At 45.1% G+C, this 24,134-nt stretch overlaps 1 protein-coding gene across 1 annotated transcript; it reads left to right on the top strand.

Moving 5' to 3' along the window:
* Positions 1-1,215: 1,215 nt before the first annotated feature.
* Positions 1,216-21,233, top strand: LOC142281913 (uncharacterized; the record flags this gene model as incomplete). The annotated part of the gene is made up of 4 exons (XM_075332912.1): positions 1,216-1,362; positions 8,462-8,647; positions 10,911-11,010; positions 21,092-21,233. Coding segments are annotated over 4 exons (575 nt in total), but the record flags the coding sequence as incomplete, so codon positions are not given.
* Positions 21,234-24,134: the final 2,901 nt, after the last annotated feature.

Below are 24,134 nucleotides of genomic sequence, written 5' to 3'. Positions count from 1 at the left end.
ATTATTGATCAATCATTAGCTAAAAATCTCAATTTGCATTATAGTACAGTTGGAATAATTGTGAATTTACACTAAAAAAATTGTTTTGCATACCATTCTCACAGTGCTGGCTCCCCCCCCCCTTTAGACAAAATTACCCACAGTATGACATAAATACACAACATAAGACTACTCAAATAGGCCAAGAGAAACCCAAATATCAAATCACATTATAAACAAAACTTTTCTTTTTGTTCTTCTTTTCTCGCTTTTATTGGCTAGTGTTGTATGTCACTTCTCCAATATTAGATTTAACAATAGAAGCATAAGGCTGTTCTATGAGATAGAAAAGTTGATTAAAATCACAAAGTGATACTCTATAACCCCACATTCCCCTAAAAACATACAAAAATAGATTGAGCACTTACAAAAAGGCCCCAAATCCCATGGTTTCATTTAATCCCTGAGGGCTAAGTGTGCCCAATCTAAATATCCATCTACTCTCCACATGAGCTAATGCCTTGGCCAGATCTCCCCCTCTGAATCCTAAATCCACTGTATCGATCCTCCTAAATTTACGTTGATGGGGATTACAGTATGTTCCTTTTATAAAATGTCTGGGTATCGTTTTAAGTTGGGATTCGTCTTTGCGGGTTTTGGCTTTCACAATATCACGACAATGTTAACGTATTCGGACCTTTAATTTCCATGTTGTTAGGCCCACGTAAACTGTTACATGAGCATTTGGCATGGTAAATAGTACCTTTTTGTTGAGCATGTAATATGTTTCCGAATATCAAATATCCAAGGTCCATTGTGATTAGAGAACGATTTTGTTTTTACTGTGTTGGCACAAGCCTTACAAAGGCCACAAGGAAAAAAAGCCCAACATTTGTGATCTACTGTCATTCTCCTTTTGTTTCTGGAAGTGGCTATGTATCAAATTGTCATCCAGATTGGGTGATCTTCTGGCCACAATAGAGGGTGTCATAGGATTCTTCTTTAGAATAGAATCTGACTGGAGAATATTCCAATGTTTTTTGAGGGTACTGACCATGGAATGTCATTGATTGATGATCTGTAATAAAATGTACCTGGTCATTAGAGCTTGCTTGTTTCTTAGAAGCCGTATTGTATAGTAGTTGATTCCTGGATTATCCAGCAGTTAACTTTTTTTTTTTTTTTTTAAATGTTGATACACTTTGGTAATGCAATTTTTTTGTTTGTTCAATCTAGAGTGGTACACCGCACAATAGAAAATGCTTTGTGAGGTTCTCTAGGTGTGAGGCTATACCAGAGGTTGATGAGCTGGAGAAGACTCTCCTTATCGAAAAATGTGAGAGACTACATGCAAATTCCCACAGCTGCGAGGTCAACTACTGGGTAAATCTATCACTTTCTAATGGAATTGTATTTTTAACTTTCATTATGTTGAAAGTAGACTATTCCAGAAAAATAAGTGTTTATTAAAGGGAATCTGTCATTAGGATCAAAGGATCAACTTCCTTAAGCTATATAGATGATCATACAAGGTACACGTCATATGAAGCTGAATTGCATATTTTGTCATATGTGATGATGATCTGTGATTTTCTTCCTATCTGTAAATGGACTGTTCCAGGCTGTGGGCTGAATACTGATCTGGATGAGTATCTGCCTCCCAGGGATTATTTTAAATAAACAGGGCATCACCAGTGTAAGACATGTAATTAACACACAACAGCAGCACTAAAGTTTGTCTCCTAACAAACACATTTGCTGCAGCTTTCTCAGCTCTATTGTATTGTAACACTGTCTGCCTGTGAAATGGAAGCGGAGAGGAACCTGCAGATATGTTATTTAGGCCAGAGTCATAGTTGCGAGAGACTCATGTGAGTCTTGCGTCGCATCACCCAGCACAGCTGCACAGTCTCCTGACAGAAGCGGGTCGGCTGCATGTATTTCTATGCAGCTGAGACGCTCCTGTCCGTAGAGTGTTTTGGCTGTGCCGGGTGAAGGCGATGCAAGACTCGCCCAAGTGTGACTCCGGCCTTATAATCACACACTGCTCTGTAGTGAGAGCAGAGAGTGGCCATTCCATATCACACTAATCATTCTCCCCTTTATGAAAAATAGTCTCTGGAAGACATACATGTGCATGAACACACACACACACACACACACACACACACACACACACACACACACACACACACACACACACACTTTCATTATGTAGTAATATCCCCCATCCTGTACTAATGTCCCTCATCCTGGGTTCCTACCAGTTGTATGCATGTCCCACCGTACTAGGGTATACAGTGGGTGAAATAAGTAAATATATTTCTGAGGATGCTATTGAAATGAAATTAATTTTTCACCAGATATCGGTAACAACCCATCCGATCCACACAGGCAAAGAAATCAAACCGTAATGTCCATGAATTTGGTGATTGTGTAACCATGAGAAATGACACAGAAAACGTTTGGAACATCCTTACTGAAATGTTTTTTAATACTTTGTACAAAAGTCTTTTGTTGGTGATGAAAGCTTCAAGGCACCTTCTGCATGATTTTTGTCAGGAATGTCTCAATACATGTGTCCATTCACCCTTTGTTCAATTATATGAAGTTTGCCAGTGTCGTCTGGGGAAAAAAAACAAAACAGCTTCACACCATGATGTTCCCACCACCAAACTTTACTGTAGGTATGGTGTTTTGAGGATAAGCATGGCCTTTTGGCTTCCAAACATGGTGTGCATTATGGCATCCAAAGTGTTCAATTTTAGTCTTGTCTGACCAGTCTATATTCTCCCATTATTTCAGAGGTTTGTCTAATGTTGTTGAGCAAACTTTATGCTCACCTTGAACATGTTTTTTTGTTCAGCAATAGTCTTCTATGGTAAGCATACATACAGGCCATGGAGGTTGAATGCATTACTTTTTGTTTTATTTGGAACAATTGTGCCTGCTGATTGCAAGTCTTTCTGTAGCTCTACACAGGTGGTTCTTGGCTCTTGGACAACTCATCTGATAATTGTTTTGACCACAGGGCTCTGTCCTGGGCCCTGTGTTGTTCAACATCTTTATCAATGATTTAGATGAAGTAATTAAAGCTGGTGTCACACATAACGACGACGACAACGACGTCGCTGCTACGTCACCATTTTCTGTGACGTTGCAGCGACGTCGCTGTCGCTGTGTGTGACATCCAGCAACGACCTGGCCCCTGCTGTGAGGTCGCCGGTCGTTGCTGAATGTCCACCTTCATTTTTTTGGTCGTCACTCTCCCGCTGTGACACACACATCGCTGTGTGTGACAGCGAGAGAGCGACGAAATGAAGCGATCAGGAGCCGGCACTGGCAGCTGCGGTAAGCTGTAACCAGCGTAAACATCGGGTAACCAAGGGAAGACCTTTCCCTAGTTACCCGATGTTTACGCTGGTTACCAGCCTCCGCTCTTGCTGCCAGTGCCGGCTCCTGCACTGTGACATGTGGCTACAGTATGCATCGGGTAATTAACCCGATGTATACTGTAGCAAGGAGAGCAAGGAGCCAGCGCTAAGCAGTGCGCGCGGCTCCTTGCTCTCTGCACTGTGACATGTAGCTGCAGTACACATCGGGTTAATTAACCCGATGTGTACTGTACCTAGGAGAGCAAGGAGCCAGCGCTAAGCGCGGCTCCCTGCTCTCTGCACATGTAGCACAGCGACGTTATGATCGCTGCTTCTGCTGTGTTTGACAGCTAAGCAGCGATCATAACAGCGACTTACAAGGTCGCTGTTACGTCACCGAAAATGGTGACGTAACAGCGACGTCGTTGTCGCTGTCGCTTAGTGTGAACCCAGCTTAAGGGTAAACTGATTAAATTTGCTGATGACACAAAGCTAGGAGGAATAGCTAATACTAGAGAAGAGAGAGAGGATTCAACAAGATCTAAACAAGCAGGAACAATGGGCAGTAACTAATAGAATGGTTTTTAACAGGGAGAAATGCAAAGTCATCTTGGTAAGAATAATGACAAGAACATGTACAGCATGGGAAGAATAGAGCTATCCAACAGCATGTGTGAAAAAGACTAAGGTATACTAATAGATCCCAGACTAAACATGAGTCAACAGTGTGATGCAGCAGCAAAAAAGGCAAACACCGTTCTAGGAAGTATTAACAGAAGCATACAGTCTAGATCACTTGAAGTCATTACCCCTCTTTACTCCTCTTTGGTCAGACCTCATCTGGAATATTGTGTCCAGTTCTGGGCACCACATTTTAAAAAATACATCAACAAACTGGAGCAAGTTCAGAAAAGAGTGACCAGAATGGGGACTGGTCTGCAAACAAAGTCTTATGAGGAACGGTTACAGGATTTAGGATAGTTTAGCTTGCAAAAATGAAGACTGAGTGGAGACCTAATAGCTGTCTACAAATATTTTAAAGGCTGTCACACTGTAGAGGGATCAGTTTTATTCTCATTTTCACAAGGAAAGACTAGAAGCAATTGGATGAAACTGATGGGGGGGGGGACAGATTAGATATTAGAAAAACTTTTTTACAGTGAGGGGGATCGAGTGGAACAGGCTGCCACGAGAGGTGGTGAGTTTTCCTTCAATGGAAGTCTTTAAAAAGAGGTTGGTTAGACATCTGTCTGGGATGATTTAGTGAATCCTGCTTTGAGCAGGGGGTTGGACTAGACCCAGGAGGTCCATTACAACTCTACTATTCTATATGATTCCTCTGGCTGAAATCTTGCACGCAGCATCTGGTTGTGGCAGGGTTATGGCAAAATGATGATCTTTCCTTAAAACCTTTTAGTAGTTTAGAAATTTGTCTGTAATCAATGCCATCAGTATGTTTGTTTTGTTTTGCAACACACTGTGGAGACAGCTCACTCGTGTTACCATCACGAGAGGTTTCTTGTAAAAGACACACACACACACACACACACACACACACACACACACACACACACACACACACACACACACACACACACACACACACACACACACACACACACACACACACACACACACACTATAGATATAGAGATATATCTATATATACCGTCGTCCGGCGTTGTATGGCTTGTCTCACCCTCCCCACCGCTTGTACCTTCATGTTTCCCCTGCAATAAAGACGGAGTGATATGGTGATCATCTGGAGTGCGACTTTCTTTCTCCTTTGGATATAGATATAGATATATTAGATAGATATAGATATAGAGAGAAGATAGATTATATATCTATATCGTATTTTTCACTTTATAAGACGCACCCCCAAATTTGGTGAAGGAATAGAGAATTTTTTTTAATAAATGGGGTTTGTCTTTATAATGCCAGTGTCCGTCTAACAAATCGTATAGAGTATATGTCCCTCATAGCCCCCCATCCTAAAATTAGCCTCCTTAATCTGGATATGGCCACCTTATATTGAATATAGTCTCGTGTCTCCCTCCTCAGGGTTGAGCTCCTCCTGTCTCCTGGACTTCCTACTTCCTGGTTCATGGTCCCGGTCATGTGATCGGCACAGCAGTGTGATATCTCTGCGTGCATGATCACAGCGGCAGGAGGGAGACCGGGCAGATACGCTGGAGGAGGTGAGTAAAGAGTTTATTATTTTACTATGGGCAGCAGCATGGGGGCCATAGCTAACACAGGGGGAGGGGGCATGTGCGATCAAAGGTAAGCACAGGCAGATAATATGCGCAGCTCCCCCAGCCCATCACCGTGATGCAGTTTCAGCACCATTGTGATGGACCGCGGCTGTGCATATTATATGAGCGGGTGCAGGAGATCAAACGCTGCCGCCCGCAGCTTCACAAGCCTCTACCAGCCCCCCCAGCAGCCCCCAGCACTGCTCCAGAGCGGCCCCCACATCCCCTGGACCCTGCAGTATATAATCCGTATATTCGGTTTATAAGACGCACCCCCTACTTTCCCCCAAAATTTGGGGGAACAAAAGTGCATCTTATAAAGCGAAAAACACGGTATGTGTATATATGTGTGTGTGTGTGTGTGTGTGTGTATGTATGTATGTATATATATATATATATATATATATATATATATGTATGTATGTATGTATATATATATATATATATATATATATATATATATATATATATATATATATATATATATATATATATATATATATATATATATATATATATATATATATATATATATATATATATATATATATATAATATATAATATATATATATATATATAATATATATATATATATTATATATATATATATATAATATATATATAATATATAATATATATATAATATGAAGATTTCAGCTGGTGTCATGACTTTCCATTGTTTTCTGCTTTCTTCTTCTTCTTTTTTTTTTTTTTTTTTTTGTGTAGTTCTTTTTCCCAGTACATTTCCATTACTACCCATCACTAAATTTATGGATATCTACTATGGTTTGATTTCGTGGACTGGGTTGTTGCTGATATCTGGTGAGAAATTCATATCTATAACACCTTTAGAAATATATCTACTAAGCAAAAATTTGTGACAGATTAAATACTTATGTCACCTATTATGTTCCCCATTCTGACGTTGTTCTTTAACACAAAAAAAAATAAAAAATAAATTAAATGATTTTTACTCCACTTTCTCCACTCCAACAACGCGCTGTGTCCTCTTCTGTAGCTGGCGCAAAGGTGGGTAGCTGACATTGCAAACTCCTGGCATGCTGACATCTGCTACTGGCCTCTGATTGGTATCATGTATTGTGGTGCAGGGACTCTCCCTCTGCGACCACGATTGTTCCACCCCTGGTTGCTAGCCCTGGAGTATCAAGCTAAGTGGCCCACATTTTTTTCATGTTGAAGGCAACTGCATTGTTTAACATAAACCTTTGTTTCTATAATTATGATACTGTTAGCCTTATTAATTCCCTATATCTGGGTGGATTCTTCGACAGCCAGTATAAGGCAATTAATTTCCTAGTGTACGGCTCCTGCAGAAGTCAGACTGCTCGGATCCGGAGTTGCTGTGGCTCGAGGGGATCCGCACCCGGGAGCTTACAGCCACTCGAAAATAAAAGGGGGACTATTTACAGGGGGTTTAGTGTTCGTGACGCCACCCGTGGTTTGCGGTAAGGGGAGTACCGCCGCTGCTGAGGGGAGTACCCGGGGGAGATAGAGTGGGGCAGCCAGATGACGTTCCCTCCACGAGTAGGGTAGGCCCCGGGACTCTGGAGGGTAGAGGTGTAGGGGAGCGTGGTGCAGACCAGGCGGGCAGATTCAGGGGAATGCAGCGTACTCACTCAGGTCGTGTGGGTGTTGGTGCGACCATTTAAGCAGACTTTCACACAGGAGTAAACAAAGTCTCTGGGTGCCGCTGCCACTCACGGGAGCTCGTCCGGGAATCCGTCCCCTTTGGTATTGCTGATAGTGCATTGAGGCAGGTCCAGAACCATGTTTAGACTTTTCTGAGTGACCCCCCCCCCCCAGCCTGGAGATTTCGGGGTCCCACTCCCTACAATTAGCTAGAGGAGCTGTGCTCTTGATGGCTGACACTTGATCTCAGTGGGCCGCATAAGCTGGAAAGCCCTATCCCCCTCGTTGTGTTGGTGCCTTCGATCTCTGAGCTCTTGGAGAAAGTTCATAATTAACCTGTGGAGGATAGTCTCTTTATCAGGTTGTGTGAAGCTACTCCCTGATCTATGGTCCAGTACCCCGCCGTGCTCTGTACCAGTCTGGTTACTAGATTTTTCGATGCCGATCGTTCTCCAAAACTAAGTCTGGGCACCGTTCTCCAATACCCTGCGACCGGGTCTCCGACTCCTCCGGTCCCAGACCACCGTCTGCGACCCAACCAAAGTCTCCCTGGGCGCTACACTCCCTCAGCTCCTCACTCTCTGAGGACTACCACTTCACAGATTATCTCCCTCCCACCAGTCTGCCTGACCTCTAGGCGGGTGGCCCTTTTTCCAGCTAGACCACCCACTAGTGTGCCTGACAGGGTGTGGTGTGGCTAGGATTTGAATGCTGATGGAGCAATACCAAAGGTTAGGATCCCAGAACCATGGAGGGTGAGTTCTGCACCGTAAGAAAAAGGAGTGTAGTTACCTGTGACACCCTGATTAGTTCAGGAGCGTCACACTACCAGCATACAGAAGTCTAGCAATTATCTTCCCATGTTTATCAGTGAACGTTTCATCCACATGTCCCAGAATAAATATTGTATGATCTCTATGAACTGTTAGTCCCATCACTAGATTAATTAAATTTAAGCCTGTAGACCAAAACCTTTGTAAATATAAAGGCGTCCACATTGTGTGCAAAAGGTCTGCTTTGTCTGCAGTACATCTGAGACACATGGAGTCTGATCTCAGGCCTACTTGATTATCCAAAGGTGTTTTTTATGTAAGCAATAATTGTATTAATCTGCCTGTTTACTAACTCCAGTAAAACAAGACTTTTTACCAAGTTGTGTGCATGTTGTGGTTTTTTTTTTTTTTTCTTTCTTTGTCTAGATGCGTCTCAACACTTACATTTGGTTACTTCTGGGATATCCTGTGCTTGCTGTAGTCCATGGGCTGGCCTGTTTAATTTCCTGGCTCTTAGTATTTTTCATCCCAGTGTCTAAGATGAATGGAAGGGTTTTATGCACCGTGCTTTTAATGCCTCCAGAGCATGTTCACATCCGCCGAGAAAACAAGGTACCATTTGAGCAAGGTGTCAACTGTAAAACTCCTGGTTCTAAAGAGTGAAATTTATTTCCTCTAGCTTTTTTTGAACTGCATATTTAATAAATGTGCATGTATATGAATATGTATATATGTGTGTGTGTATATATGTGTGTGTGTGTGTGTGTGTGTGTGTATATATGCTGCACTAGTCTGTCCCGTTGTGTATAAATATGTGGCTGCTGTTCAGATTTTCTGCCTGATAAGAGACCCAAAGAGTCTCAGAAGCTTGCTCTTTATTACCATCTTGTCAGTTAGCCATTAAAAGGGATCGGCCGCTGTGGACGCTCTCAAATTTTTTTTTATTTTTTTATTTTTTTTTTTTTTTGTATCTATTGGCTAACACTTTACAAAGATAGATAGATATAGATATAGATATTATATTATAATTGAAAATGTTTTATGCCGGAAAAATTCCTGAACCCTTTATAAATTGGGCCCATGGCGTAAGATCCAGTCAGGGAGCATAACAATAGACACGACCAATGTGGCGGGGCCCCTGGGCGGCTCCATATGTGTTTGCGTAGGGAGAGATACATTTGGAGCAATGAGAGGAAAAGGCCGGATGTTTAAACATTTTATCTTTGAACCACTTGACTGCCCAAAGCATGTACAGCATGAATAAAGAGCCTGACTGATTCACTTTAAATCCTATTTAGCTGCTTAAATGGAGCAGTGGCTGCAAGAAGAAAATGACGTTAAATTCTCCCAGTAGCTGCTTGCTTTATCTTTTAGGGACGTTCAGTGAGTAGTTGGTCAATGCTCACTATAGAGTGAGCATACTGAAATCGCATGTGTGTACAGCTGAAAGGATTGTAAAGTGCAGAGGAGTGCTCACTATATAGTGAGCGGTGAATGGGAGTATAAAACTGCATTTTCTCCCCTTTAGTCTCTGATCCATTAAACTTGCTACACAAGGTTTTAAAGAATCACTCCAGTGTTTCGTTTTACCTCCAGAGTGGTGCTTTAAATAGTAGTCCCCTGACCTTTCATATACTCCTTTCCGGCAAATTCCCCTTCTATCATCGCCTCTCCACACAGTCTTGGCAGTTTGTTTGACCTGTTAGCGCTCTCCAGTGTTTCACGGAGCACGAGGTGGTCATAAATTGATTAATCTCTGAGAACCTCGTTCTGGCTCTCATAGAGTTGCATTAAGTTCCTGTAATGTAACGTCTGACTTCCGGCCAGTCACAAGATGGCGCTGTGGGACCTGAGTAGTGTTGGTAAAAGATGAAACCACCGGAAGGTGAGTACATGGCAGGGAGCTTACGTTTTAAAGTGCCACTCCAGCTCCAAAAAATTTTAAAAAATGCTGGCGTAGTGCTTTAAACGCTATTTACCTGCAGATTACTCCTACCTACTTCTGCAGGTAAATGGCATTTCTTAAGATCACAAGTTCCCTTTTCGGGCCCATGCCCATGATCAGAGCTGGAAGTGTTTTGGACACAGCGTGTCTTCGCCACTTCCAAAATGCTGCGCTGTACAGTACAAGTACAGTGGATGGGGTTTGTAGAAAGCTAATGTCCACTGTGCTGCTTCTTAACCCTGCATAAACTGACCTGCGTGGCTGGTTTCTAACCAACAGCACGTCAAATTTTTTTATTCTTGAGACTCGTGTTCTGAGCGGGAGAACTTGGTGAAAATACGCTGTCAGTTATCCTGATCGTGGGCACGTACTGCACGCTCTCCTGCACAGGACACTAGCACCTCCGGAAGAGAGTACTGTGCCCTGACTGTAAGGAAGCTTGATCACGGGCATGTTCCCTTATTATCCTATGGTACTAAATCATAAAAGCATTATACGAGGGAGGTTTTTTTTCTGTAAAGTATACACTAGATGTGAAAAAGAAGAGGGAAAAAATGTATATCCGCTCACAAATTCCATATGAATATTCCTCTTGTAGTTGCGGTGCATGGAAAAGAATCAAAAGGCGTGCTCCTCGGTTGCAAGTAGACAAAGTTAAGAAAAGAAAAAGATGCAGTGCTTTCAAAATTGTATTTTATATTTAAATAAAATAAAAAAACTGGAAAAAATTACATTAGAAACACCTGGCTAAGTGTGGTTAAGATGTATCCATAAACAGTTTTTTGTGTGTTCTTTTTTTCAGGGGTGTTTTTGTTTTTTTTGTTTTTTATAAATTGTCCATTTTTTTACACTGTGCAGAATTTTTTATGTATAATCCTGATGGTGATCACAGCAATATGCCTGTTTTGTAACATTGTCATTTCTTCCTAGGTGGATGAGTACAGTACAGATGTTGTGTTGTGCTGCTATTATGCCATTAATATTTATTACTACAAGTATTCTGTGGACGGACTCAATGTATTTGCTGTTAGTATCCTTTACTGTGTGAAAACGTATTCTTGCTTTTTGCTGGGAGTTTTTGTAGTTACTTTAAGTCCTTCTTATCTGCCAGTGCCTGTGATGGACATTACCTTGTTACAAGCGTTAAGTCGCCCTTTTAATATATTTGTTACTACTACTATACTGAACGAAAACCCTTTTTTTTTTTTTTTTAATTTTTTATTTACCGTATTTTTTTGGACCATAAGACACACCCTGGTTTTAGAGGAGGAACATAGGAAAATAAAATTTTAAGAAAAAAATGTGGTCATGACGCATTATGGTGCGAGGATCTGCTGTTGACACTGTTATGGGGGTAATCTCAAGTTCTCTAACTCAGGTACTCCATCCTGGTAATGATCCTCCTGCCTTGTATATACCGTATCTTTCGGACCATAAGACGCACTTTTTTTCCTCCCAAATTTGGGAGGAAAGTGTGGGGTGCGTCTTATGGTCTGAATGTCAAAGCGGGGTAGGGAGCTGTGGGGAGTCAGCGCTATGCAGTGGGATTACAGGAGGCAGGGAGGGTCGCTGCTGCAGGAAGCCGGCGGCTGGAGAAACCACGTGTGCCCGCTGCTTAAAGTAAGTGAATATTCATTAGCTGCTCCCCGCCCACCTGTCTCTGCAGTCAGTGACTAGAAGCGGGTGTGAGGAGCAGCAAATAAATAGTTTAATGTAAACAGCGGACACACGTGGGTTCTCCAGCCCCGGCTTCCTTCAGAGGCAGCGGAGACTGTGTGCGCTGTTTAGGTGGCAGGAGCAGGGTGCCGCTGCAGTCATGTCTGGCCCGGGGGAGGTGCAGATCACTGCAGTGTCCGGGCCAGAGCACGGCATACCTTCACAGCACAGCCGCAGTCTCTGTGCTGAGTGCTCACATTACTTTCACTTTGCTCCTGCCTCTGCACTAGAAACGAAGTCTCCCATAGCTGACAAGGACCTGCAGTGATGTAATGAAGAGGGGTGGGCAGAGCAGCACAGTGCCCTGCCTCTTCATTACATCACTGCAGGTCCTCAAGATATGGGAGACTGCCTCTAGTGCCAGGATCAAACTGAAGCATGGTGAGCAGCACACCTGTAAAAGGAAGGCAATAAACAACATAGTATAAAGGCATTACTGTACACCTGGATGGGGTTGGATCATTCGTGTGTGTGTGTGTGTGTATATGTATATGTGTGTGTGTGTGTGTGTGTGTGTGTGTGTGTGTGTGTGTGTGTGTGTGTGTGTATGTATATATATATATGTGTATATAATATATATATATATATATATATATATATATATATATCTCTCTCTATGTATATCTATATATCTATATTTATTTTTATATAAAATATAATATCTATATCATATATATGATATAGATATTATATTTTATATATAAATAAATATAGATATACATAGATAGATAGATATATATCTCTATCTCATATATATTTGGGGATATTATTACCTCCAGAACACTGTCAGCAGTAAAAATAAGTGTCATGACCACATTTCTTTGTCGCTCCATTGGGAGACCCAGACAATTGGGTGTATAGGCTATGCCTCCGGAGGCCGCACAAAGTATTACACCAAAAGTGTAAAGCCCCTCCCCTTCTGCCTATACACCCCCCGTGCTCCCACGGGCTCCTCAGTTTTTTTGCTTTGTGCGAAGGAGGCAGACATGCACGCACAGCTCCACAGATTGGTCAGCAGCAGCTGCTGACTATATCGGATGGAAGAAAAGTGGGCCCATATAGGGCCCCCAGCATGCTCCCTTCTCACCCCACTCTTGTCGGCGGTGTGGTTAAGGTTGAGGTATCCATTGCGGGTACGGAGGCTGGAGCCCACATGCTGTTTTTCCTTCCCCATCCCCCCTCAGGGCTCTGGGTGAAGTGGGATCCTATCGGTCTCCAGGCACTGAGACCGTGCTTCATCCACAACTCCTGTGGAGCCTGCTGGATAGGAGCCGGGTATTGTTCAGGGACATGGCCCTGCTACTTGGAGGTACTCTGTATCCCTGTGGGGACAGCGCACAGCAACACTCCAGCTTTGCTGGGTGTGCTAGTGCACCGGGGACCGCGGCGCTGACCGGGTTAATATGTGCCATTACACACTCAGCGTTGCTGAGTGTTTATGTATAGGGACTGCCGCACTGACCGCCGCTGCCATGGAAACACCGCGGCGCGGCTGGGACTTGTAGTGCGCCGGGGACTTCCACGCCGGCCGCGCTTTTACGGCGGCCGCGTTTATTACTAGAGTCCCCGGCTTTTTGCGGCCTAGTTTCCTTTCTTCCCACCCCCAGCCCTGACAGGCAGGGGAAGGGCGGGACGCTGCACAGAACGAGCAGCACTGAGGGCTGGAGCATGCTTTGCATACTCCACCCCTCTCACTGTGCACAGTGCGGGCACCAGTTCCCGCACTTTCTGGGTCACGCCCACGGCTCCCTCCTCTCCTCAGGACGCCGGCAGCCATTCCTGTCAGCTCCTCGGACGCTGCAGAGGGGGACAAAGTCTGGGAGACCCAGGCAGGGACTCTGGTGGCCTCACAACCGCTTTAAGCGGGTGGTAAGCAGCACCTGTGGTGCTAGCCCCATTGTGCAGTAGTGTAACATTATATGTTTATGGTATATATATATTTTACACTGTATGGTGCACAGTTGATTTCTGGCTATATACCCTATTGTGTTGCTCAGGGACAATGTCCTCCCGGGGTATCTCATGGGTCCCAGGCTGAGGGTTCTGACACAGACCCCAGCCCCAGGCCGACTAAGCGAGCTCGCTTAGAATTTCCCTCGACATCATCATATTGTGCAGGGTCTCAGAGGGGGGAATCTCTGGTTGATGAAGCGGAGACAGTTGATCAGGATTCTGATCCTGAGGCCGCTCTCAATCTTGATACTCCTGACGGGGACGCCATAGTGAACGATCTTATTGCGTCCATCAATCTAATGCTGGATATTTCTCCCTCAGCTCCTCCGGCGGAGGAGTCGGCTTCTCAGCAGGAGAAATTCCGTTTCAGGTTTCCCAAGCGTACACAGAGTGTTTCTGGACCACTCTGATTTCAGAGAGGCAGTCCAGAATCATCATGCTTGTCCAGATAAGCGTTTTTCTAAGCGCCTTAAGGATACACGTTATCCCTTTCCACCTGACATGGTCAAAAGTTGGGCTCAGTGTCCCAAAGTGGATCCTCCAATCTCCAGACTGGCAGCTAGATCCATACTTGCAGTGGAAGATGGGGCGTCACTCAAAGATGCCACTGACAGGCAGATGGAGCTCTGGTTGAAATCCATCTATGAAGCTATCGGCGCTTCTTTTGCCCCAGCATTCGCAGCCGTATGGGCGCTACAAGCTATCTCAGCAGGTCAAGCGCAAATTGACGCAGCCACACGCACGTCCGCGCCACAGGTGGCGTCCATAACCTCTCAGACGTCGGCATTTGCGTCTTACGCTATTAATGCTGTCCTGGACTCTGCGAGCCGTACGGCGGTTGCAGCCGCCAATTCGGTGGTACTACGCAGGGCCTTGTGGCTACGGGAATGGAAGGCAGATTCTGCTTCCAAAAAGCGCTTAACCAGTTTGCCAATTTCTGGCGACCGATTGTTTGGCGAGCGTTTGGATGAAATCATCAAACAATCCAAGGGAAAGGATACATCCTTACCCCAGCCGAAACCGAACATACCCCAACAGAGGAGGGGGCAGTCGAGGTTTCGGTCCTTTCGGGGCGTGGGCAGGTCCCAATTCTCCTCGTCCTAAAGGCCTCAGAAAGATCAAAGTAACTCTGATTCATGGCGGTCTAAGTCACGTCCTAAAAAGACCACCGGAGGTGCCGCTACCAAAGCGGCCTCCTCATGACTTTCGGCCTCCTCACTCCGCATCCTCGGTCGGTGGCAGGCTCTCCCGCTTTTGCGACACCTGGCTGCCACGGGTAAAAGACCGTTGGGTGAGAGACATTCTGTCTCACGGTTACAAGATAGAGTTCACCTCTCGTCCCCCGACTCGATTCTTCAGGTCATCCCCGCCTCCCGAGCGAGCCGAGGCTCTTCTGCAGGCGCTGGGCACTCTGAAGGCAGAAGGAGTGGTGGTCCCTGTTCCTCTTCAGCAACAGGGCCACGGTTTTTACTCCAACCTGTTTGTGGTCCCAAAGAAGGACGGGTCTTCCGTCCTGTCCTGGACCTGAAACTGCTCAACAAACACGTAAAGACCAGGCGGTTCCGGATGGAATCCCTCCGCTCCGTCATCGCCTCAATGTCCCAAGGAGATTTCCTTGCATCGATCGATATCAAAGATGCTTATCTCCACGTACCGATTGCTCCAGAGCACCAGCGCTTCTTGCGCTTCGCCATAGGGGACGAACACCTGCAGTTCGTGGCACTGCCGTTCGGCTTGGCAACAGCCCCACGGGTTTTCACCAAGGTTATGGCTACTGTAGTAGCGGTCCTCCACTCTCAGGGTCACTCGGTGATCCCGTACTTGGACGATCTCCTGATCAAGGCACCCTCTCAAGAGGCATGCCAACACAGCCTCGACGCTACCCTGGAGACTCTCCAGAGTTTCGGGTGGATCATCAATTTTCCAAAGTCAAATCTGACACCGGCCCAATCGCTGACATACCTTGGCATGGAGTTTCATACCCTCTCAGCGATAGTGAAGCTTCCGCTGATCAAGCAGCGGTCACTACAGACAGGGGTACAATCTCTCCTTCAAGGCCAGTCACACCCCTTGAGGCGCCTCATGCACTTCCTGGGGAAGATGGTGGCAGCAATGGAGGCAGTCCCTTTCGCGCAGTTTCACCTGCGTCCTCTTCAATGGGACATCCTACGCAAATGGGACAGGAAGCCGACGTCCCTCGACAGGAACGTCTCCCTCTCTCAGGCGACCAAAGCTTCCCTTCGGTGGTGGCTTCTTCCCACTTCATTATCGAAGAGGAAATCCTTCCTATCCCCATCCTGGGAGGTGGTCACGACGGACGCGAGTCTGTCAGGGTGGGGAGCGGTTTTTCTCCACCACAGGGCTCAGGGTACGTGGACCCAGCAAGAGTCCTCGCTTCAGATCAATGTTCTGGAAATACGGGCAGTGTATCTTGCCCTGAAAGCGTTCCAGCAGTGGCTGGAAGGCAAGCAGATCCGAATTCAGTCGGACAATTCCACAGCGGTGGCATACATCAACCACCAAGGCGGCACACGCAGTCGGCAAGCCTTCCAGGAAGTCCGGCGGATTTTGATGTGGGTGGAAGCCACGGCCTCCACCATCTCTGCAGTTCACATCCCAGGCGTGGAAAACTGGGAAGCAGATTATCTCAGTCGCCAGGGCATGGACGCAGGGGAATGGTCCCTTCACCCGGACGTGTTTCAGGAGATCTGTTGCCGCTGGGGGGTGCCGGACGTCGACCTCATGGCGTCCCGGCACAACAACAAGGTACCGACGTTCATGGCACGGTCTCTAGATCCCAGAGCTCTGGCGGCAGACGCCTTAGTTCAGGATTGGTCGCAGTTTCAGCTCCCTTATGTGTTTCCTCCGTTGGCACTGTTGCCCAGAGTGTTACGCAAGATCAGGGCCGACTGCCGCCGCGTCATCCTCGTCGCTCCAGACTGGCCGAGGCGGTCGTGGTACCCGGATCTGTGGCATCTCACGGTCGGCCAACCGTGGGCACTACCAGACCGACCAGACTTGCTATCTCAAGGGCCGTTTTTCCATCTGAATTCTGCGGCCCTCAACCTGACTGTGTGGCCATTGAGTCCTGGATCCTAGCGTCTTCAGGGTTATCTCAAGACGTCATTGCCACTATGAGACAGGCTAGGAAACCAACGTCCGCCAAGATCTACCACAGTGCGTGGAAAAATGTTCCTGTCGTGGTGCTCTGCTCAGGGTTTTTCTCCCTGGCCTTTTGCCTTGCCCACTTTTCTGTCCTTCCTTCAATCTGGACTGGAAAAGGGTTTGTCGCTCGGCTCCCTTAAGGGACAAGTCTCAGCGCTTTCTGTGTTTTTCCAGAAGCGCCTAGCCAGACTTCCACAGGTACGCACGTTCCTGCAGGGGGTTTGTCACATCGTTCCTCCTTACAAGCGGCCGTTAGAACCCTGGGATCTGAACAGGGTGCTGATGGTTCTTCAGAAACCACCAATCGAGCCAATGAGAGATATTTCTCTCTCACGCCTTTCGCAGAAAGTGGTTTTTCTAGTAGCAGTCACTTCACTTCGGAGAGTGTCTGAGCTAGCAGCTCTGTCATGCAAAGCCCCTTTCCTGGTTTTTCACCAGGACAAGGTGGTTCTGCGTCCGGTTCCGGAATTTCTCCCTAAAGTGGTATCCCCCTTTCATCTCAATCAGGATATCTCCTTACCTTCTTTTTGTCCTCATCCGGTTCACCAATGTGAAAAGGATTTGCACTTGTTAGATCTGGTGAGAGCACTCAGGCTCTACATTTCTCGGACGGCGCCCCTGCGCCGCTCGGATGCACTCTTTGTCCTTGTCGCTGGCCAGCGTAAAGGGTCACAGGCTTCCAAATCAACCCTGGCTCGGTGGATCAAGGAACCAATTCTCGAAGCTTACCGTTCGGCTGGGCTTCCGGTTCCCTCAGGGCTGAAGGCCCATTCTACCAGAGCCGTGGGTGCGTCCTGGGCTTTGAGGCACCAGGCTACGGCTCAGCAGGTGTGTCAGGCGGCTACCTGGTCGAGCCTGCACACTTTCACGAAACACTATCATGTGCATACCTATGCTTCGGCGGATGCCAGCCTAGGTAGACGAGTCCTTCAGGCAGCGGTTGCCCACCTGTAGGAAAGGGCCGTTTTACGGCTCTATCACGAGGTATTATTTTACCCACCCAGGGACTGCTTTTGGACGTCCCAATTGTCTGGGTCTCCCAATGGAGCGACAAAGAAGAAGGGAATTTTGTTTACTTACCGTAAATTCCTTTTCTTCTAGCTCCAATTGGGAGACCCAGCACCCGCCCCTGTTTTTTTGTGTGTACACATGTTGTTCATGTTGAATGGTTTCAGTTCTCCGATATTCCTTCGGATTGATTTTACTTTAAACCAGTTTATAATTATTTTCCTCCTTCTTGCTTTTGCACCAAAACTGAGGAGCCCGTGGGAGCACGGGGGGTGTATAGGCAGAAGGGGAGGGGCTTTACACTTTTGGTGTAATACTTTGTGCGGCCTCCGGAGGCATAGCCTATACACCCAATTGTCTGGGTCTCCCAATTGGAGCTAGAAGAAAAGGAATTTACGGTAAGTAAACAAAATTCCCTTCTTTTTTACTTTTAATTAATTGTTTTTTTTAATTTTTTTTCCCTCCTTTAAAATAAGGGTGTGTCTTATAGTGCGTTGCGTCTTATAGTCCGAAAATTACGGTATATGTCCCTCATCCTGGTATAGCCCACATCCTGGTATGTGCTCCCATCCTGCTATATACCCCATCCTGGCATATGGCTGCATCCTGCTATATACACCATCCTGGCATATGGCCGCATCCTGCTATATATCATCATCCTGGTATGTGCTCCCACCCTGCTATATACCCCCACCCTGCTATATGCCGTCATCCTGCTATATACCCCCACCCTGCTATATACTACCATCCTGCTCATAATATACCCCCATCCTGGTATATGCCATCATCCTGCTATATACCCTCATCCTGCTATATGGCCGCATCCTGTGGCACACAAAAAAAATAAACGTTTATACTCCCCTTTCCTCGCTCCATGCAGCATCGCTCCTCCTCCTGTCTGTGCCAGCAGCAGTGCCTCTTACCTGTGTGGAGCCGGCCACGATCCCTGCAGCATCGCGATGTCCTCCTGTCTGTGCCGGCCGCGGCTGTGTGTGGACACGTGCGCACAGCGATGACGTCATCCCTGTGAGCACCGCTAGGCTCCACACACAGCTGCGGCCGGCAGACAGGAGGAGATCGCAGTGCTGCAGGGATCCTTGTCGGTGAGTATACTGATTCACTGCACCCTGCGCTGATGATTATGTGCGGGGGGCAGTGAATACAGCTGCACATGATCACTCCAGGCTGTAGTTGCCAGGGGTGATCATGTGGGCCGGCTGTTTACTATGCGTGCATCCCCCGCCCACCTGTCAGCGCCGGCTTCAGCGCTGAGAGATGGGCGGGAGGATGGCCGTGCATATGAAATGAGTGGGCCCATGTGGTCACGGCAGGCTGCATCTTATAGTCCGAAAAATACAAATACGTTGTTGTTGTTTTTTTTTGTTTTTTTTTTTTTTTTTTTGTTTGCGCCCTTTTTTAATGAACGGAATTCGAAGATCTGAGTTTTTTTTTTGTTTTTTTTTCTTTTTCTATCCACACACAAGGCCTTTTTTCTTTCAAATATTGTTAATAAATTTGTCTGAATCTGTGTTAGGCCAGAGTCGCACTAGGATATGACTCGCATTAGTGCAGTGTGAGAGTCTCACTTCGTACTCGGCCCAATGTTGTGTAATGATGCAGCTCAGATCTGCGAGTTTATCCTCAGTCCTAAATGAACTGAGAAAAAAAATTGCAACATACTGCGATTGCCCGTGAGTGTCGCAAGACTCGCACTCATACAAGTCTATGGGGGAGTGTGAAACATCGGACTGCACTGCACAGAGGCAGGCGATGGAGAGATTAATCTTTCCCTCTTCTCCACACTTGTGATCCGATTGCAGAATCTGAGCACAGTAGAATAACACATGGATCCTGCTCGCAGCAGAGCCTGAGCCATGCGTCATTAACATATCTCATCCGATGCATACACAGGTGTGACACCGGCCTTAGTGAGCATTTCTCCTTTGCTGAGATCCATCCTCCTCACAGGTGTGGCCTTTCAAGATGCTGATTAGACAGCATGATTATTGCACAGCTGTGCCTCAGACTGCGGTTATATTTATGTCCAGTGTATGGTTCTTTGTTCCACCCCTCCTATCCCATCAGATTGTGAATGGTGTACAGCTAGAATACATAATTGCGCTTATCTCCAAAATGTTTTCTCTGAAATTTATGAATTTGAGTAAAATTTAGAGATCATAAGGAAATCTATCAGCAGATTTTTGGTATGCAATCTGATAAGAGCATAATGTAGGTGCAGAGTCCGCGAATGCAGCAGTGCGTCACTTAGGCTAGTTTCACACATCCGGCTTTTCGCCGGTTTGGCGGACTCTAGTACAGTGTGATATAGTACAATGGCAGCGTGGCAACCTCCGGGTTGCATGCCAGCATGTGAACGGAGCTTTTCACGCTGCCATTGTACTGTATACACTGTACTGGCGTGCGCCGAATCTGACAAACCAGCGAAAAGCCGGATGTGTGAAACTAGCATTACTGGGCTGCTTTGTTGTAGTTTAAATGAAAACCAGTATTTTATCAGCAGGGGATTCACTAGAGGACGAATTGTCATGTGCCATTTTGTCCTCCTGGTCTGTGTAACTCTACCCCCACCACAGATTTCTGCCAATGCACAGTGTACACAGCTGTCATCCATGGTGTGGGTGGGGTTATGCAGAGCTCTGCGTTCGGAGAACTGCTAGAGAGAAAAACATTATTTTATCAAAACTACAACAAGCAGCCCAGTAAGTAACACCGCTGAAATCAAGGTCTCCAGCCCTATATCATGCTGCTCTCAGATTACATAGCAAAAATATAACAACAAACTGATGCCATATTCCTTTTCAATGTGGGTGACTGTTCCATGGGTGTATTGTGAGTCACTGCACAAGGTGCCTTCCCCCCCCATTAATCTCCATGTAAAGGGATGTTCTATGCTGATGAGGGTTTGGGAAACTGTCCTCAGCAGCAGTAACAGCCTTTTTATGTTAATACAACCATACCTTACCTTACTTTGTGAATGCTCATTATTAACTTTGAGTATAGTTATAGTAGCTTTTAGTTGTAGTGGCAAGGTCATAACACCCGAGCCCACCTTCCCTACAATCACCAGCATTGTTTAGAGCTTGAACATTCTGGGCTCTTGAAGCTGATTTGTCCTGTATTCCAATTAAAATCTTTATTCTTCTTTCTTTTTTCTTTTTCTCAATCGGATTTAATTTCTGCCAGATTTTAGTTTCAGCAAAGATTTTAGTTTCAATGAAGGCAAAGAACCTTAACCCTAACCCTCACAGATCTCATAGTATTGGTGATTGTGTCGCTGGTTCTTGGCTATATGGACAGTCACAATTATTACACAAGCTCCCCCATAAAATTTACTCTTTCTTTACTGTCGATCATGCCACTGTCCTATTATATTGGAATGGCTATTGCCAGGTAAGTTGACCTTTTTTGTGAAGAAATACATTGTAATACCAAGTATTTTCCTGTAACTGAGGAACGTTGGGGAGTGAGCTGCATCCCTGTGTTGGAGCACAGTGAACTTTAGCTTATGTGCTTGGCTCTTTAGCTTGGTCCTTTGCCAATTTTTTATTTTCTACAAATTAAAAAATATAACTTTTATTAAACCTTTATTAAAGGCAATGTATCATGAGCAAATTACCTATGGTCAGTATAGTTTTGTTGCTTTTTTTTTTTTTTAATTACAATCTATATTAAAAAAACCCAAAAACTTTAAATTCTTGCATTTAACCCTTAGGGCTATTGTTTGGCTCATACTGCTGTTATTTCAGATATTACAGAAGTACATTAGCAACAGACTGACTCAGACCTATATTTTGGTCTGAAGCATCTAATGAGCCTGTGCAAAGGTCATTGTGAAGGGAGGGGGACTGGGTCTGCTGTGACATTACCTATTGTGAACAGTGAATCCTGTGTATAAGGCCTCTTTCACACATCAGTGGAAAACACCCGATTTTTCACTGACATGGAGATCAGGCACTCCTTTACACACCTGACCACGCCGATGCTGTCCGTGATGCCGATGCTGTCCGTGATGCCGATGCCTCCAGCTCTCCTGTCTCAGCCACTGCAGTCTCCCCTCTGCTATTATTTCCGGGTTGCGGTGCAGTGAATATACATGAGCATAATTGGCAAACCTTGAAGCAGGAGACAGCAGCACCGAAAACAGCATCGCTTGAGACAGGTGATTCTAAAAATGTTATTTCACAGATACGTGATTTCTCTAGTTCTAGTGTGATCCATGTGACACGTACAACTGCGTGGTCCATGTGACCTCAGTGATGCCAGAGAAAAACTGACTTGTCTCCGTGCGTGTTTTAATGGGTCTGCATAAGTCCGTGGTTCTGGTACGTATAAAAACAGTAACATACGTACCAGAACCACTGACGTGTGAAGGGGGGCTAAATGTACTCAAAGTACAGGAAGTATAACTCCAAACAACCTCAGCAGTAACTGTTAAAAAAAAAAAAATAAATAAAAATCATGCATTATTTTTTTTTTTATTTTCTTTAAAATTTTTATGCAGATTGTGATTTGAGTGAAAAAAGAAAGTTACCCAAAAGCCGAACTTTAAACAATGGGTCATCCTCTGATTTTATATATTCTCTTTCAGGGCTTAAATGTCTGCAGCATTGTTAATCTATTAATCAATTGAGTAATGTAATGATTTGATTATACTGACTATTTTTAGTGAATTATACCAGCAGCAAAATTGATTAAATTTATAAAAATAAATAAAATACTATGGATAATTTCCATGAGGATATTGAAGGGAATCTATTAGTAGTTTTAAGTTAATATGTGCATACAGGTAAAATTAATGCCTGTATGCCTCATAGATGATGGCTTGTTCTGTAAAAATCATCTTATAGCTTTGATCTTTCAAGCTATGGGGGGTGTGCTGCCTGGAAGATAAGCCTGCCTCCAGTCTTCGTCATACAAGATTTCTCCTTCTTTTCTCTTTAGTGTGCCTTTGACATCAGAACTCCTGTGTCTGTGCTTTTTGCCAGCAATCTGTCCCTTGCATTATTTCCCTCTTCTGTGGTTTCTAATACGGCATTTAAAACTCTCGCTCCAGCGCACATCAAAATTGAAGACCGTGCTCTCAGAACGGCGGAATAATGCAGGCGAGAGACTGCAGAAGGTGCAGGGATTTTTGGCCGCACACCTGACATCAAAAGGACACTGAAGATAAGGAGGAGAAAAATATTATGTAATGAAGCAGTTTTGTCTTACGCACTCCTCACGTGGTTGCAGCCACACACTCTTGACACCATCTGAACTAATTTATCTTGGTGTCATCAGACCACAGGACATGGTTACAGTAATCCATGTCCTTAGTCTGCTTGGCTCCAGCATACTTTTTGTTGACTTTTTCTTGTGCATCATCTTTAGAAAAGGCTTCCTTCTGGGATGACAGCCTTGCAGACCAATTTGATGCAGTCTGTGGAGTATGGTGTGATAACTGATAGGCTGTACACCCAGCCCCCCCTCCCCTTTAGCCTCTGCAGCAATGCTGAGTACACACATAGGTCTATTCTGAGAAGACAACCTCTGGAAATGACACTGAGCACGTGCACGCCACTTTTTTGGTTGACTAAGACAAAACCTATTCAGACGGGATTCTGTCTTGTTACACCGCTGTATGGTCTTGGCCACCATGATGCTGCTTAATTTCAGAATGTTGACAAACTTCTTATCACCTAGGCCATCTTTTATGTAGTGCAACAATTCTTTTTATTCAGATCATCAAATAATTTTTTGCCATGTTGAACTTCCAGTGACTAGTATATGTGTGAGCTATGGCACCAAATTTAACACATCTGCTCCCCATTAAAAGCTGAGACTTTGTAACACGATCCCATGACACCAGGAAGGGAAAAATGGCTAATTGGGCATAATTTGACCATTTTCATCTAGGGGTGTACTCACTTTTGTTGTCAGCGGTTTATCCATTAATGGTTGTGTTATTTAGAGGCACCAAGTTTACACTTGGACTACTTTTACATTGCATCAACTTGTACAAAGTGTCATATCTTCAGTGTTGTACCTTGAAAAAATATTTAGAAAAATGAGGGGTGTACTCACTGTTATAAACTGTATATATCATCAAAGGCAGCAATTTTATTTTTTACTTTGAAGTATATAAAGGGCGCACTGTTGTCAAAAGGAAAGTGCCTTTTCCTTTTCAGGGTTTCCAATCATTCCTAGGCTCCAGTGGCTGACCCCAGATATTAGAACTGAACTCATGACTTAGTTTATTGGAACTGATCATCTTTCGTAATGTTTTCTGCTAGAAACTGCATGGTCTTTGTG

The sequence above is a fragment of the Anomaloglossus baeobatrachus genome, unplaced genomic scaffold (assembly GCF_048569485.1).
Source record: "Anomaloglossus baeobatrachus isolate aAnoBae1 unplaced genomic scaffold, aAnoBae1.hap1 Scaffold_4881, whole genome shotgun sequence".
NCBI classification, from domain to species: Eukaryota; Metazoa; Chordata; class Amphibia; order Anura; family Aromobatidae; genus Anomaloglossus; species Anomaloglossus baeobatrachus.
The sequence above is the reverse complement of the archived record's forward strand: the minus strand, read 5'-3'. Positions and strand labels throughout refer to the sequence as shown.